This window comes from Salvelinus fontinalis, chromosome 34 (genome assembly GCF_029448725.1).
Source record: "Salvelinus fontinalis isolate EN_2023a chromosome 34, ASM2944872v1, whole genome shotgun sequence".
Classification (NCBI taxonomy): domain Eukaryota; kingdom Metazoa; phylum Chordata; class Actinopteri; order Salmoniformes; family Salmonidae; genus Salvelinus; species Salvelinus fontinalis.
In genome coordinates, this window is record NC_074698.1 from 13,300,233 (window position 1) to 13,316,514 (window position 16,282).

Genomic DNA, 16,282 nt, shown 5'->3' on the forward strand with positions numbered 1-16,282 from the left:
TTATCATCATTTAATCATGGCTAATTTACCTGATCATTTCTCATGGGTTGATGCAGTCCGGTGTATCACTGTATTTCAGTATAGACCTGACCCTTCCTCCCTCCCTACCAGGGCATGATGTCAGTGACCCAGCGGATCAGCCCCTGCTCCAGCCTGGCCAGCAGCACAGCCTCCCCCCCTGCAGGCAGCCCCTGCTCCACGCTGCCCCCCGGAGGGGCCTCCGGGAACCACGCCTCCGGAGACTGCGCCTATGGTTCCATCACCAGCCCCACCTCCACCCTGGAGAGCAGGGACAGCGGCATCATCGGTGAGGGACAGACGCTCACTTATTTTGTGGAAGTTATGTAATGTTTCCCATGTATTTCCTGGCATGCCAAACGTTTACACTGAAAGCCATGTTTTCTGTAACTTTTATTTATTTATTTATTTTATTTCACCTTTATTTAACCAGGTAGGCAAATTGAGAACACGTTCTCATTTACAATTGCGACCTGGCCAAGATAAAGCAAAGCAGTTCGACACATACAACAACACATAGTTACACATGGAGTAAAACAAACATACAGTTTGATATACTCATGTTTTAATTCTTTACATTTTGGAAAAGCCAGGTGATGGGATTAGCTGCATTTAAATATGTTTGCTTTATATCCTTATGGGCTCTACTGTTGGGAGATTTTCTTATTGTTATAACATTTACTTTGAGGTGTGTAATTGAATGAAGAGTAAACTCGCCTTGCTCCATGGGCCTTAATCAGTTTTAAACTAAGCAGAGTCTCTAAAGAACTGTAACACGGCTTATATTTGTCTAAATTACCTTTTATCTGACAGCCACGCTGACCAGCTACTCTGAGAATGCTGACCGGGGTGGGGGGAAGCACGGGGACGGCTCGCGGGGTAGCCTGAAGCTGTGGCAGACCCAGAAGTGTTCGGGCACAGACTCGTTCCTGTACCGCGTGGATGAGAACATGGCTGCCTCCACCTACAGCCTGAACAAGATCCCAGAGAGGAGCCTGGAGACGGCCCACTCCATCCCCTTCTACCTCATGCCCCGGCCCAACTCTGTGGCAGGTGAGTCACTGTTCCAGCCACACCTCTTGTTTATTTGTTTACCACATTTCATTGCACACTTTTAGGCCAAAGTGGCATACAAATGAATGTGCCGCTAAAGGTAGGAGATTCATTACCCTTTGAAAATTTGGGTCTGTTCTATATCAATTTCCATTCAGACAATGACCTGAAACTCAGAATTAATTGAAAATCCTTATAGGGTTTGGCTATATTACTTTCATAAATGTGTGATATCTAGTTACCAAGTTGGAATTGACCCCCTTCTCAGCATCTGAGACTGACTGAGTGATCCCACCTCATTTAGGTGCTCTTATTTAACCCCCTGTGCACCTCCGACATTAACTTTAATGGGAATAGGGAACGTTAATATTCTCACAGTACCTGGGGGTGGGGGTGAATACCGCGGATGCCAGGATAAAACATTCCTTCAGGGTGAGGAAAGCCCCACAGATCCCCCTGAAAGTGTTCAAACATGTGTTTTCAATGTCCTCTTTATGTCAGGGCATATAAAAGCAGCATAGCAAGCTGGTTCTAAAAAAGCCTGTAGCTCCTCACATCTGATTTGGCCTATCCAGTGGGATGAATGGAGCTGGGCTAGCAGTGTTTAAGGGATCGATCATACAGGGGTTTACGTTGTTTGGCCTTTTTCTTTTGACTTCTGACACATGCCCTCTAAGAGGCCACTGAGAGGAGTGAAGTGCAAACAAAGCTTATTGAAGAGTCAGGGAAGGAAGCTGGGCATGGTGGGAGAATGGGGGAGGAGACAGATATAGGACAGAGAAAGGGAAAGGAATAGAGATGTAAAGAGAGGGAGACAAACTCATAGAGGAATAAAGAGAGAAAGGGCTACCCGCAGACGGATATACAGTAGGGGGGACACTGATCAAAGGAGAAAGAGGAAAAGCAACAAAGACAAACGCATATAGGAGAGAAGGGGAGAATGTGTGGCATAGATTCCAGTCATCAGGACAGTAAGATGGAAGGAATGAGCAACATTAGTTTAGTGGAGAGAGAGGGGAGTCTGCGTAAGAAAGATGGATAGGGAAAAGGAGGGAGGATAAACCGGGCATGGAGAGGCTTGGCCCAGGCAGCACTGAAACATCAAAGCCATGGGCATAGTCCTCTGGTGACTGGGGGGAGAGACGGAGGGGGAGATGGAGAGAGAGAATCACAGAGAAAGAAAGATAGGAGGGAGGCACCCTGGTAACGAGGGAGCGGAGCGAGATAAAGAAGTGTGAATGTTGGAGAGAACGAGTGCGGCGCCCCAAGTCCCCCACTGCAACATTCAAATCTAATTGTATTAGTCACATGCGCCGAATACAACAGGTGTAGATCTTACAGTGAAATGCTTACCTATGAGCCCCTAACCAACAATGCCGTTTAAAAGAAAATATGAATACGAAATAAAAGTAACAAGTAATTAAAGAGCAGCAGTAAAATAACAATAGCGAGACTATATATACAGGGGGGTACCGGTACAGAGTCAATGTACGGGGGTGGTTAGTTGAGGTAATATGTACATGTGGGGAGAGTTATTAACCTGTCTAGGACCGGAACCCCTCTCCAACAGCCAATAAAATTGCAGGTCGCCAAATACAAATCAACAGAAATCTCATAAATCAAATTTCTCAAACATAAAAGTATTAGGCATCATTTTAAAGATAAACTTCCCGTTAATCCAGCCACAGTGTCTGATTTAAAAAATGCTTTACAGCGAAAGCTCCACAAACGATTATGTTAGGTCACCACCAAGTCACAGAAAACCCAGCCATTTTTCCCGCCAAAGAGAGGAGTCACAAAAAGCCCAAATAGAGATAAAATTAATCACTAACCTTTGATGATCTTCATCAGATGACACTCATAGGACTTCATGTTACACAATACATGTATGTTTTGTTCGGTAAAGTTCATATTTATATCCAAAAATCTTATTTTACATTGGCATGTTAGATTCAGTAGTTCCAAAACATGCAGTGATATTGCAGAGAGCCACATGAATTCACAGAAATACTCATAATAAATGTTGATGAAAATACAGCTATTATACATGAAACTTTAGATCCCGATCTCCTTAATGCAAACGCTGTGTCAGATTTCAAAAAAAAAATACGGAAAAAGCATAATCTGAGAACGGCGCTCAGAGCCCAAACCAGCCAGAGAAATCTCCGCCATGTTGGGTAGTCAACATTATTCATAAATAGCATTAGAAATATTCACTTACCTTTGATGATCTTCATCAGAATGCACTCCCAGGAATCGCAGTTCCACAATAAATGCTTGTTTTGTTCGATAATGTCCATCATTTATGTCCAATAGCTTCTTTTGTTAGGGCGTTTGGTAAACAATCCAAAAGCGCGATCTGGTCCATTTGGACGAAACGTTCAAAAAGTTATATTACAGGTTGAAGAAACTTATCAAACTAAGTATAGAATCAATCTTTAGGATGTTTATATCATATAAGTTCAATAATGTTCCAACCGGAGAATTCCATTGTCTGTAGAAATGCACTGGAACGAGAGCAACCTCTCAAATGAAAGCGCGTGACTGAGAACGAGGCTGTAGGCAGACCCCTTAGTAAAACAGCTCCCATCCGGCCCCCCTTCACATGAGAAGTTAGGAAGTGAAAAATAACCCATATCCCACTGTGTATTCGATAGGGGTGAGTTCAAAAACTACAAACCTCAGATTTCCCATTTCCTGTTTAGATTATTTCTCAGGTTTTTGCCTGCCATATGAGTTCTGTTATACTCATCATTCAAACAGTTTTAGAAACTTCAGAGTGTTTTCTATCCAATACTAATAATAATATGCATATATTAGCATCTGGGACAGAGTAGGAGGCAGTTCACTATGGACACGCTATTCATCCAAAAGTGAAAATGCTGCCCCCTATCCCAAACAAGTTAAAGTGACTATGCATAGATGATAACATCAGAGAGTAGCAGCTCTGTAGAAGAGGGGGGGGGGGCAATGCAAATAGTCTGGGTGGAAATTTAATTAGATGTTCAGGAGTTTTATGGCTTGGGGTAGAAGCTGTTTAGAAAACTTTTGGACCTTGACTTGGCACTCTGGTACCGCTTGCCGTGCGGTAGCAGAGAGAACAATCTGTAACTAGGGTGGCTGGAGTCTTTGGCAATTTCTAGGGTCTTCCTCAGACACCGCCTGGTATAGAGGTCCTGGATGGCAGGAAGCTTGGCCCCAGTGATGTACTGGGCTGTATGCATTACCCTCTATAGTGTCTTGCGGTCGGAGGCCGAGCAGTTGCCATACTAGGCAGTGATGCAACCTGTCAGGATGCTCTCGATGGTGCAGCTGTAGAACCTTTTGAGGATCTGAGGACCCATGACAAATCTTTTCATTCTCCTGAGGGGGAATAGGTTTGGTCGTGCCCTCTTCACGACTGTTTTAGTGTGCTTGAACCAGGCAGGTAGCCTAGCGGTTAGAGCATTGGGCCAGTAACCGAAAGGTTGCTAAGGAAAAAATCTGTGGTTCTGCCCCTGAACAAGGCAGTTAACCCACTGTTCCTAGGCCGTCATTGTAAATAATAATTTGTTCTTAGCTGACTTGCCTAGCTAAAATAAAAATACTTTTTTTTTAAAGTTAGTTTGTTGGTGATGTGGACACCAAGGAACTTGAAGCTCTCAACCTGCTCCACTGCAGCCCCGTCAATGAGAACGGGGGCGTGCCCGGTCCTCTTTTTCCTGTAGTCCACAATCAACTCCTTTGTCTTGATCACATTGAGGTTGTTGTCCTGTCACCACACGGCCAGGTCTCTGACCTCCTCCCTATAGGCTGTCTCGTCGTTTTCGGTGATCACTGTTGTCATCTGCAAACTTAATGATGGTTTTGGAGTCGTGCCTGGCCGTGCAGTCATGAGTGAACAGGGAGTAAAGGAGGGGACTGAGCACACACCCCTGAGAGGCCCCTGTGTTGAGGATCAGCATGGCGGATGTGTTGTAACCTACCCTTACCACCTGGGGGAGGCCCGTCAGGATGTCCAGGATCCAGTTGCAGAGGGAGGTGTTTAGTCCCAGGGTCTTTAGCTTATTGATGAGCTTTGAGGCCACTATGGTGTTGAACGCTGAGCTGTAGTCAATGAATAGCATTCTCACATAGGTGTTCCTTTTGTCCAGGTGGGAAAGGGCAGTGTGGAGTGCAATAGTTTTTATCATCTGTAGATCTGTTAGGGTGGTATGCAAATTGGAGTGGGTCTAGGGTTTCTGGGATAATGGTGTTGTGAGCCATGACCAGCCTTTCAAAGCACTTCATGGCTACAGATGTGAGTGCTATGGGTCGGTAGTCATTTAGGCAGGTTACCTTAGTGTTCTTGGGCACAGGGACTATGGTGGTCAGCTTAAGATGTTGGTTTTACAGACTCTGACAGGGAGAGGTTGAAAATGTCATTGAAGATACTTGCCAGTTGGTCAGTGCATGCTCGCAGTACACGTCATGTTAATCTGTCTGGTCTTGCGGCCTTATGAATGTTGCCATGTTTAAAGATCTTACTCACATCGGCTGCGGAGAGCGTGATCGCATAATCTTCCGGAACAGCTGGTGCTCTCATGCATGTTTCAATGTTATTTGCCTATAAGCGAGCATAGAAGTAGTTTAGCGTGTCTGGTAGGCTTGTGTCACTAGGCAGCTCTCGGCTGTGCTTCCCTTTGTAGTCTGTAATTTTTTGCAAGCCCTGCCACATCCAACGAGCGTCAGAGCCGGTGTAGTCTGATTCGATATTAGTCCTGTATTGATGCTTTGCCTTTTTGATGGTTCATCGGAGGGCATAGCGGGATTTCTTGCAAGCTTCCGGGTTAGAGTCCCGCTCCTTGAAAGAGGTAGCTCTAGCTTTTAGCTCAGCGTATGTTGCCTTCTGGTTGGGGTATGTACGTACGGTCACTGTGGGGACGACGTCATCGATGCACTTATTGATGAAGCCAATGACTGATGGTGTACTCCTCAATGCCATCGGAGGAATCCTGGAACATATTCCAGTCTGTGCTAGCAAAACAGTCCTGTAGCTTAGCATCTGCTTCATCTGACCACTTTTTTATTGATCTAGGCCCTGGTGCTTCCTTTTTTAATTTTTGCTTGTAAATGGAATCAGGAGGATAGAGTTATGGTCAGATTTGCCAAATGGAGGGCGAGGGAGAGCATTCTCTCTGTTTATTGTGGGAGTATAGGAAATAATATGAGCTACAATCCTTTGGCCTTCGGGACTTTGTGGTGGTAGCTGGGGAATAGGCCGCCACAGTTCCTCATCCAATTGGAGGCTGTGTTCTGTTGGACGCCACCAAAATGAATCTAGGGATAGATGTGATTATGTTCTGCCCAACATAACTCAGTCCAGTTGCAAGCCTGGAAGTGATAATGGGACAACTGTCATATCAAATATGACAGTATGTCAGCTTATAAATACAGCCCTAGCATGTGGCATCTTGTAAACTGGGGACATTGTGACATGGTGGATTGAATGACTGTATAGAAAGCTTTGATCATCACACACACGCCACTGACAGGAGAGGAGTGATTCAGTGAGGGTCATTGCTCAGCGGGAGCAGGGGAGCACTAGGTAGGGATGTTCTGGTCTGCTGTCCTGCTACACGCCTCAGGAGCAGAGCAGGGGCAGCCACCCACACTGGGCTCTGAACGAGAAGCTCTCTGCTCTCACTCCATATATCCTCTCTTTCTTTACCTCTACCTCGCTCCCTCCCCTTTCCCTCTAGCTTGTCTATTTTTCTCCTCACCTCTCCTCTCTCTTTCCCTCCTCCTCCAACCACCTCCTCCTCCATCTCTACCTCCTGCCTCTCTCGTCTCCGTCTGCTCTCTTTCATCATATGTAGTCAAGCTCACTTTCAAAATGGCTCTGATCTCCTGGTTCAAATGCACTAGATTACTCCAACTGACAGAGAGACTACCTTATGAGCCTTGACATTCTGTTCTGCAGAAACGCACGCCTTCCTCCCACTTTCCTTCTCTCTCTCTCTCTCCCAGCACATCTCTCACATAGCAATGACTATTAAAATTACATAAAACACAAACCCAACTCCACCTAAGCAACGTGGTAGAGTGTGAAAATGTTTCCATAGCTCCACGTCAAGCCCTATGAGCTATGGCAATGGCTACCCCCATGGACATTTATCATTGATTATGTTTTAAATATGTACAGTACCAGTCAAAAGTTTGGAAACACCTACTCATTCAAGGGTTTTTCTTTATTTTTTACTATTTTCTACATTTTAGAATAATAGTGAAGACATCAAAACTATAACATAACACATATGGAATCATGTAGTAACCAAAAAAGTGTTTTACATTTGAGATTCTTCAAATAGCCACCCTTTGCCTTGATGACAGCTTTGCACACTCTTGGCATTCTCCCAACCAGCTTCATGAGGCAGTCACCTGGAATGCATTTCAATTAACAGGTTTGCCTTTAAGTTAATTTGTGGAATGTCTTTCCTTTTTAATGCATTTGAGCCAATCAGTTATGTTGTGACAAGGTAGGGGTGGTATACAGAAGATAGCCCTATTTGGTAAAAGACAAAGTCCATATTATGTCAAGAACAGTTCAAATAAGCAAAGCGAAACAACAGTCCATCATTACTTTTAAGACATGAAGGTCAGTCAATACGGAAAATGTCAAGAACTTTGATAAGTTTCTTCAAGTGCAGTTGCAAAAACCATCAAGCGCTATGATGAAACTGGCTCTCACGAGGACCACCACAGGAAAGGAAGACCCAGAGTTTCCTCTGCTGCAGAGGATCATATATTATTATTTGTATTATTGTTTCACTTGTCTTTTTGACCTGCACTGTTGGAGCTCTGAGCTTAAGAATTTCACTTTACCCTGCAATTACGTCTGCGACCCTGTGCGTGTGACTAATAAACTCATCTAAAATCTAAGTCTAATACAGCTGCTCGCCCACACCAAGGTCCCTGCAAACCACCGTAAATATGAGATCCCACTCGCCACATGCCTGCTACAGTTTTAGCTGTATTGCAGTGGAAAGGTAGTAGTCCGGGAGGGATCGTTGCCATAGGTAAAACATCACGGGTTGCAGTTTAGGTGAGTGGTGGGTAGAACTTATTTTCTTCCATTTAATTGTTGTTAGCGCCAGCTAGCGCAGTGGTTCACAACTTTGTGGTATGCAGGGTTTTATTGAAGCCCATTAAAAAAACAGGATTAGACTCTTTTCCTGACAGGAAGAAAGGAGGTGCGTTGTCAGTCCCTTCCTGTAGCACGAGGTTATCTCTGTCATTCTCCATAAAGCTCTTATCCTAAAGCTAAAAACTCTTTATTGCATTTATCTTCCTACTCTTTTTTTTCTCCCTATTGAGAGACAGTGGTTTTTGGGACAACTGGAAGAGCTCCAGACTTGGGAATATTGTTAAGAGAGAGGGGGACAACTAAACAAACTATCTGGAAAAGGGGTCGTCCGAGGAAGGAAGTGTGTTTGGTGTGTATGAGGTCACACACTTTCACACAGGCTCACACACACATACACTCTACCACGCTATAGCTACACACATTAGTTCACATTAGTCTGGGACACTGACAGTTTTAAACCACTTCTGTTTGCTTGGGGTTGGATCTCAAATGGGTCTGGTTCGTAGTGGATCTCAATGGTGAGGTATGGAACTGATATGTTTGTCTATTTCCAAGGGTGTCTGTCGTTAGCATTAGCAATTTAGCATTCAGGTTTAGGCGGTTCAGTGATTCCTGACTTAGTTTGACTAACTCTGTTTTCTTCTCTCTCATCTGTTGCACACACACACACCACACACACACACACACACACACACACACACATTAGCCACGAGTTCGGCCCACCTGGAGGACCTGGCCTACCTGGATGAGCAGAGACACACTCCCCTGAGGACCTCCCTCAGGATGCCCCGTCAGAACTCTGGGTCCGGGCGCTCCGGACACGACCTCAGAGGTAGGCCTCATATCATTCTGGGTGGGGGTGTGGGGGATAAGTGGGCTGGTTTAGGATCTGAGTGGGCTTGTTTAGGATCTGAGTGTGTGGGATACTGGTGCGGTGGGGGGGGGGGCATTTTGGGGTGTGGGTCAGGGAGTGGAGTGGAGGTCGGGTGATTTAGGGACTGGGGTTGTGAGGGGTAATTTTGTGGTGTGTGCTAAATCTGCTTCATCTTCCTATTTACTCCCACTCTACCTTGACCATGCCCAAAATCTGTCTAGGGGTGTGTGTGTGTTTGAGAGAGAGATTGTGTGTGTCTTGGAGTATACATGTAAGTCAGTGTGTTAGTAAGTATGATTTGTGAGTGAGTGTATATCTGTGTAGACATACTTGGTGCACTCTGTCCCTCTAAACCCCTATATTGGGTGATGCAACCCTCCCTTTGGGCCTGGTACACCACACACACACACGCGCACACACACCCTGGTACACCTTAATCCGTCTCCCCTCCCAGATCAATGTTATCGACCTTCGCTCCTCACCACTCCCTGGCTCATCTGTCACTGCAGGGGTCCTGTCTGAGGTCCCATCACTCATGGCCAAGGCTTTATAAGGCTTAAATCACACTCACACTAGCAAAGACACACACACACTGAACACACAATGAACACGCACAAACAGACTTGCACACACACACACACACAAGTGCACACACCCTATCTTTCTCCAATTCTCTATACCTCTCCCTCTATTCCTCCCTCTCTATTCCCCACGCTCTCTCTGACTGTATTTTTTAGCCCCCTGCCTGCCACACTATCATGCTTACCACAGCACTTTCTCCCTAAGATCAGACCACACCGGGAATGAAAACTCATACAGAGATATCACGTTACCTTTGCCTTTCTTACTCCTCAGTACAGAACTACTGGACATGCACATTCTCACAACCTCGGCTCTGAGGCATGTACAGAAAACATGGGCTCCAAGAACAAGAAATATGCTCAAACGATATTTGTACGTGTCTGAGGCTTCATCCTAGGATCAGGGATGAAACATTGGGTGTGGCACCCCACCACCCTGCTCCCTCTCTCTCACCATCCCCTCTGCTCTGCTAGCTAGCTGCACCAACCCTCCCATCCATCTTCCCCTTTCTCCTCCTCTTCCCCTGCCCTTCCATTTCTCTCTCTCTCTTTCTCATGCTTTGTCTCTCTCTCCTCTCTTGCGTTGTCTCTCTCCTCTGTCCTCTGCCTCAGCTTCTGCTTACAGCCATGCCTGGCAATCTAACTCACGTAAGTGATGCTCCTCTCTTTCTCTTCTCCCATTATAAGGCATTATACTGTTCTACATCAGTTAATGCCACGTTATAATGATGTGCTTATTAAACTAGTGGTGCTGTATTAGTACAATATCCCTCTACTACAATATGTTATCTAATCCCCTGTCCCCCGCTCTGCTAACCATATGTACTTGGTATATATGTATATATTATGTATCTACCCATACACTAAGTAATTCTGTTTCATTATGTAGTTCTTAGTATGAAGCCCAATGGTGGCGTTCACCCATGGTGTGTGTTATTTTGATGAACATCCCCCTCTATGGGTGACAAGCTGACGTTGCACTGAGGAAATGACAATGACAGTGCAGTGGACTCTACACATCAAGTCCTGTGTCTTTTTCCTCACCTATAATCTGTCCCCTTCCCCTCTCTCTCCAGTACGCTTTGCCCCCTACCGCCCCCCGGATATCGCCCTCAAGCCCCTTCTGTTCGAGGTGCCCAGCCTGACAGCTGATTCGCTCTTCACCGGGAGGGAGTGGCTCTTCCAGGAAGTGGACGCCCGTCTTCACAGCGACGACTCGGCAGCCAATCGAGGTGTGGTTGTCGTGGGCAACGTGGGCTTCGGCAAGACTGCCATCATCTCCCGTCTGGTGGCACTCAGCTGCCACGGCAATCGCATGAGGCAGATCGCCTCGGACAGCCCCCACGCCTCGCCCAAACGTACGCTTAGACCGTCCTACAGGAGTGTGTGTGTATAACAATGATCCATGCTGGCTGCTGCTAGAAGAGCCTGTTGTACTGGGCAGTGGTGGAAAAAGTACCCAATTGTCATACTTGAGTAAAGGTATAGATACCTTAATAGAAAGTGAAAGTCAACCAGTAAAATACTCATTGAGTAAAAGTATTTGGTTCTAAATATACTTAAGTATCAAAGGTAAATGGAATTGGTAAAATATACAAAGGTAAAAGTATAAATAATTTCAAATTCCTTATATTAAGCAAGCCATATGGTACCATTTTCTTGTTTTTAAAATGTAGATAGCCAGGGGTACACTCAGACATAATTTACAAACGATGCATTTGTGTTTAGTGAGTCTGTCAGATCAGAGGCAGTAGGGATGACCATGTGTTCTCTTGATAAGCGTGTGAATTTGACAATTTTCCTGTCCTGCTAAGCATTCAGCATGTAACGAATAATTTTGGGTGTCAGGGAAAATGTATGGAGTAAAAAGTATATTCTTTTTGGGGGGGGGAATGTAGTGGAGTAAAAGTTGTCAAAAATATGAATAGTAAAGTAAAGTACAGATACCCCCCAAAAAAACTTAAGTAGTATTTTAAAGTAATTTTACACCACTGGTACTGGGCATGTGTCTTAAGATGCGTATAAAAAGTATCCTTGTGTCTGTGTAAATAATGCAAACAGTAGATGCACTCAACTTGATCTATAAATGTACTTCTCCCTTTTTCTGTCCCCTCACTTGCTCTCTTCCCTCCTTTCTCTCTCTCCCCCCCTCTCTCTCACACTCTCTCTCTCTCAGATGGGGAGACCCTGCCCCTCACCCAGCCCCAGCACTCCCATGGCACCCTGGGGGGCAGCTGCCCTGGCACGCCCGAGATGAGGAGACGCCAGGAGGAGGCTTTACGGCGGCTCGCCTCACAGGTACAGTACAACTACACCACCACACCACGGCTGCATCTCAGTAGTCTTAAGTACCATTCAAAACCCCCTGACCAGCTGGGTGAATCCTTGCTAAGAGGTACATGTCTGGTTTACACCATGTTCTATTTTTATTTAAATGTTCTACAACGGTGTGCCTTACTGAACGTGGCCCGGATTCAATTAACTGGTCATTGAGACATTGCTAAGGGGGGAGGTGTGTTGATGCTGGTCTGAAGTCAAAGCCTGCACATCTGCTCCTTTGTTCTTCAGTGTCAGCAGCTCTTTCCTACAGTGTCCGGTCTAGTAGCTGTCTCTGCCCTCTAACCTCCTTGTGGCCTTGTCCTCTCCCTTCTCACTCTATTATTCATTCTCTCTATCCGCTGCCACTCTTCTCTCATTCTCTCTATCCGCTGCCGCTCTTCTCTCATTCTCTCTATCCACTGCCGCTCTTCTCTCATTCTCTCCGTTATCTGCATTCCGTTCGTTCTACATCCATTTCTCTCTCCTTTTCTCTCTCCCTATGTCCTTAACCCATCCTGTCTAGCATCACTGATGCTAATGTCTTCTTTTATTCACTTAGCACTCTCTCTCTCCCTCTTCCTTCCTCCATCCACTGTCAACTCCTGCCATCCAATCCGGCTCCTCACGCCGTTGCTCTTTTTCTCTCTCTGTCTATCTCTCTCTCCATTCCATTTTCATGACTGGTGGTGTTGTGCAGACACAGCAGAAAAACAAAGGAAGCTCTCACTCCCCCCTTTCTGTCTCTTGTTGTCTCTCTCTTGTTTCCTCTGTCTCTCTGTGCTATGGCCTAATGAAATATGCATAGGCCCAGGGAGCACTGTTCCAGCCGAGCCATTAGATCCCGTTAGCGGCCACATGCATTCTTAATGATAGTCTGCTCCAGTGGTTGACCCACACACACTTTCTACACATACTTTACACTCACACTTTACACTTTACACACACCCACACTGCACACAACTCTACCACACACAAGCATCACAAATACTATACACATCCCTGTGGATGTCAGTGGCCAGAAGTATACGGCTATGAATCTGTGTATGATCTTCGGAGTGAAGCTCTCTAATCTAGTCTGAAATGTTCCTGAGGGAAGCTTTACGTTGGAGCCAGTCTGTGAAGGCTGCTGGCTTTCTTCAGCACTCCAAGTCCACTCTATCCAAGGCGGCGCTGTATTATACTATACATTCAACTACAGATCTAGGATCAGACTGCCTAACCTTATCCAACAAGGGGGTTAAAAATAATCTGATCCCTGACCATTTCACCACCCCCAGGGTCTTAGTGCCAGTCAACTCCTCTGACACACTAGAGACAAAGACCTGACAGTCACAACAAGCTACACAGCAGTCATCACTCTTCAATGAATAATGTAACATGGTATTGTTTTTCAACAATATTTTAATGTAGCCTCAATCAATAGCTGTGCTTCAGCTTTAACTCTCTTGTGTCATAAAGATAATAGTGGTTAGTTGGCACAGAATGTCACCTAGGCCTGTTTGGTTCGTGTTTTATTTGATTGTTACGTGCTGAAGATTCAAGACTGAATAGATTTGTGTGGGTTGATTTTCGCCCTCTTCCAATCATTTTTTTTTTGTCACATACACGTGTTTAGCAGATGTTATTGCGTGTGTAGCGAAATGCTTGTGGATTCAGTTAAATGTACCTCTCTCTTTGGAAAAATAAAGTGGGATAATCAGAGATATCTAGATAAAATATAAAATATTTGTTCAATTTCAATGGTATCACCTATATAAAAGTAATCTTTTTTTTTAAATCTCCGCCACCCCACTCACTTCCACTCTCTATCGCCCCCAGGTGGTGGCATACCACTACTGCCAGGCGGACAACGCCTACACGTGCCTGGTGCCAGAGTTTGTCCACAACGTGGCGGCTCTGCTCTGCCGGGCACCCCAGCTCATGGCCTACAGGGAGCAGCTGCTACGGGAGCCCCACCTGCAGAGCACCCTCAGTCTGCGCTCCTGTGTCCAGGACCCCCTCAATGCCTTCAGGAGAGGTGTGCTGGAGCCCCTCGACATCCTGCACAAAGGTCAGGGGTGTTCAAGGTTTTATGGAACTGCATAGGAGCTGTGCATTTGATAACTTGTTATTTTCTCTCAGGGTTTGGGCCAGGTCCATTCATGTTTTCAAAAATAAATAAAAAATAAATGCCCCATCTCAGTAGCTAATAGTCAATTCTTTCCACTCCTTGTCCTGATAAACAACCTTGTTGTCTTTGTGTTCATCAGAGAGGAAGATAGCATGTGAGGAGGACCTGATCATTCTGGTAGACGGGTTGAATGAGGCAGAGTTCCACAAGCCGGACTACGGCGACACCATCACCTCCTTCCTGTGTAAGACCATGGAACGCTTTCCTCCCTGGCTCAAACTGGTGGTCACCGTCAGGACCTCCCTACAGGAGATCACACATCCCCTCCCGTTCCACCGTATCTCTCTTGACCGCCTGGAGGAGAATGATGCCATAGACCAGGACCTGCAGGTAGGGTCTGACATCTTTACTCTCTGAAAGTCACCTCTCACTTCAACCTCAATCATTGTAGTAAAAGTAGTCAACCGTGATTTAAAACGATTATCATCAACTATTGTGATAAAAGCAGTCATGGTGATAGTATTACCCCCTCCCCCTCGAGTTATCATGATGCTGATCTCCTTTCTCTTCGCGACCTGCAGGGCTACCTGCTGCAGAGGATCCAGGGCAGTGCTGAGATCCAGAGCAACGTGTCTCTCAACGGGCGTCTGGACAACGCAGCCTTCGCCAAGCTGAGCACCCACCTCAAGGCCCTGAGCCGCGGCTCCTACCTCTACCTGAAGCTGACGCTGGACCTCATCGAGAAGGGCTATCTGGTGCTCAAGAGCTCCAGCTTCAAGGTGAGTCGGTGTCTCGGTCCTGGAGCTATATACTGTATGTCTCTCAAGGTTTTTGCTTGTGTTCCATACTCTGCCTGTTTGTGTTTATCTCTCTCTGTGAAAGTTCATATGATGTTTCCTTACAAAACTGACCCGAGGTGTTTCTCCATGCCCCCTCCCCCCAGGTGGTGCCGGTGAGCCTGGCTGAGGTGTACCTCCTGCAGCTCAACATGCGTTTCCCTACCCAGTCGTCCTTCGAGCGTGCCCTCCCCTTGCTCAATGTGGCCGTGGCCTCCCTCCACCCCCTCACGGACGAGCAGGCGTATGGGGCAGTGAACGCTGGTGCCGTGCGAGGCCCCGCCCTGGACTGGGAAGATTTCCAGGGGAGACTGGAGCTGCTGTCGCCCTTCCTGGTGCGGAGGAGGGACGGAACACGTATGTTCACACACCCCTCCTTCAGGGAGTGGCTCATCTGGAGGGAGGACGGGGAGAAGACCAAGTTCCTCTGTGACCCGAGGTAAGGAGGCACTGGTCCACAGAAAGGAACAAACAGACCCTCTGCAAAGCCAGCGTGTACCTGGAACATTAATGTTTACAGCTTGAATTTGTGGAGCTTTCTGTTCTTAATTTCTCTCCCTCTCTCTACATCTATCTTTCTCCACTTTCCCTCTTTTCTTCCTCCCTTCTCCTCCTCGCCATCTCTCTGTCACTGTAGGAGTGGCCACACGCTCCTGGCCTTCTGGTTCTCACGTCAGGAGGGCAAACTGAACCGGCAGCAGACCATAGAGCTGGGCCACCACATCCTCAAAGCACACATCTTCAAGGTAACGACACACCACCACCACATCACTACAGCATGCTAGCACACCTCCAACATCTGGGTCAATGGGTTCTACCCACTGTGCAGTAACACTGTTGTTGATATTACTGTTATCTTCTCCACAGGGCCTGAGTAAGAAGGTTGGGGTCTCCTCGTCAGTCCTGCAGGGGCTGTGGGTCTCTTACAGCACAGAGGGGCTCTCCACTGCTCTGGCCTCACTGAGGAACCTTTACACACCCAACATCAAGGTACTGGACACACTCACACCAGCAGTGGGCTAACCAAAGCACTATTGCATTAAATGTTTGGTGTATTGGTTATATGTCTGACACTCCTCCCTCTAGGTGAGCCGTTTGTTGGTCCTAGGCGGCGCCAACGTTAACTACCGTTCTGAGGTTCTGAACAACGCCCCATTGCTGTGTGTCCACGCCCACCTGGGCTACGCGGAGACAGCCGGCCTGCTGCTGGAGAACGGAGCACACGTAGACGGGGAGTCGGACAGCGGCCTCACCCCGCTGGGCTACGCCGCCGCCGCTGGACACCTGTCCATCGTCACTGCGCTCTGCGCCTGCAAGGCCAAGGTCAGGGACCAACCACCACTACTGTGCATACTGTCACTTTGGCAGTTGAGGTTTATTACAACA

General features: G+C 46.6%; 1 protein-coding gene across 5 annotated transcripts in view; it reads left to right on the top strand.

Moving 5' to 3' along the window:
- LOC129833175 (protein TANC2-like) overlaps positions 1–16,282 on the top strand; it is a 131,736-nt gene that overhangs the window by 106,382 nt on the left and 9,072 nt on the right. For 3 of the 5 annotated variants that reach the window (XM_055897535.1, XM_055897536.1, XM_055897538.1), the window contains 13 exons: positions 112–307; positions 832–1,071; positions 8,883–9,008; positions 10,244–10,279; positions 10,708–10,989; positions 11,808–11,929; positions 13,769–14,000; positions 14,200–14,444; positions 14,636–14,839; positions 15,004–15,335; positions 15,534–15,642; positions 15,764–15,886; positions 15,983–16,219. In XM_055897535.1, the coding sequence (XP_055753510.1) occupies positions 112–307; positions 832–1,071; positions 8,883–9,008; positions 10,244–10,279; positions 10,708–10,989; positions 11,808–11,929; positions 13,769–14,000; positions 14,200–14,444; positions 14,636–14,839; positions 15,004–15,335; positions 15,534–15,642; positions 15,764–15,886; positions 15,983–16,219 (2,484 nt within the window). The remainder of the gene's footprint in view (positions 1–111; positions 308–831; positions 1,072–8,882; positions 9,009–10,243; positions 10,280–10,707; positions 10,990–11,807; positions 11,930–13,768; positions 14,001–14,199; positions 14,445–14,635; positions 14,840–15,003; positions 15,336–15,533; positions 15,643–15,763; positions 15,887–15,982; positions 16,220–16,282) is intronic. The other 2 variants (XM_055897537.1, XM_055897539.1) reach the window with 1 other exon arrangement.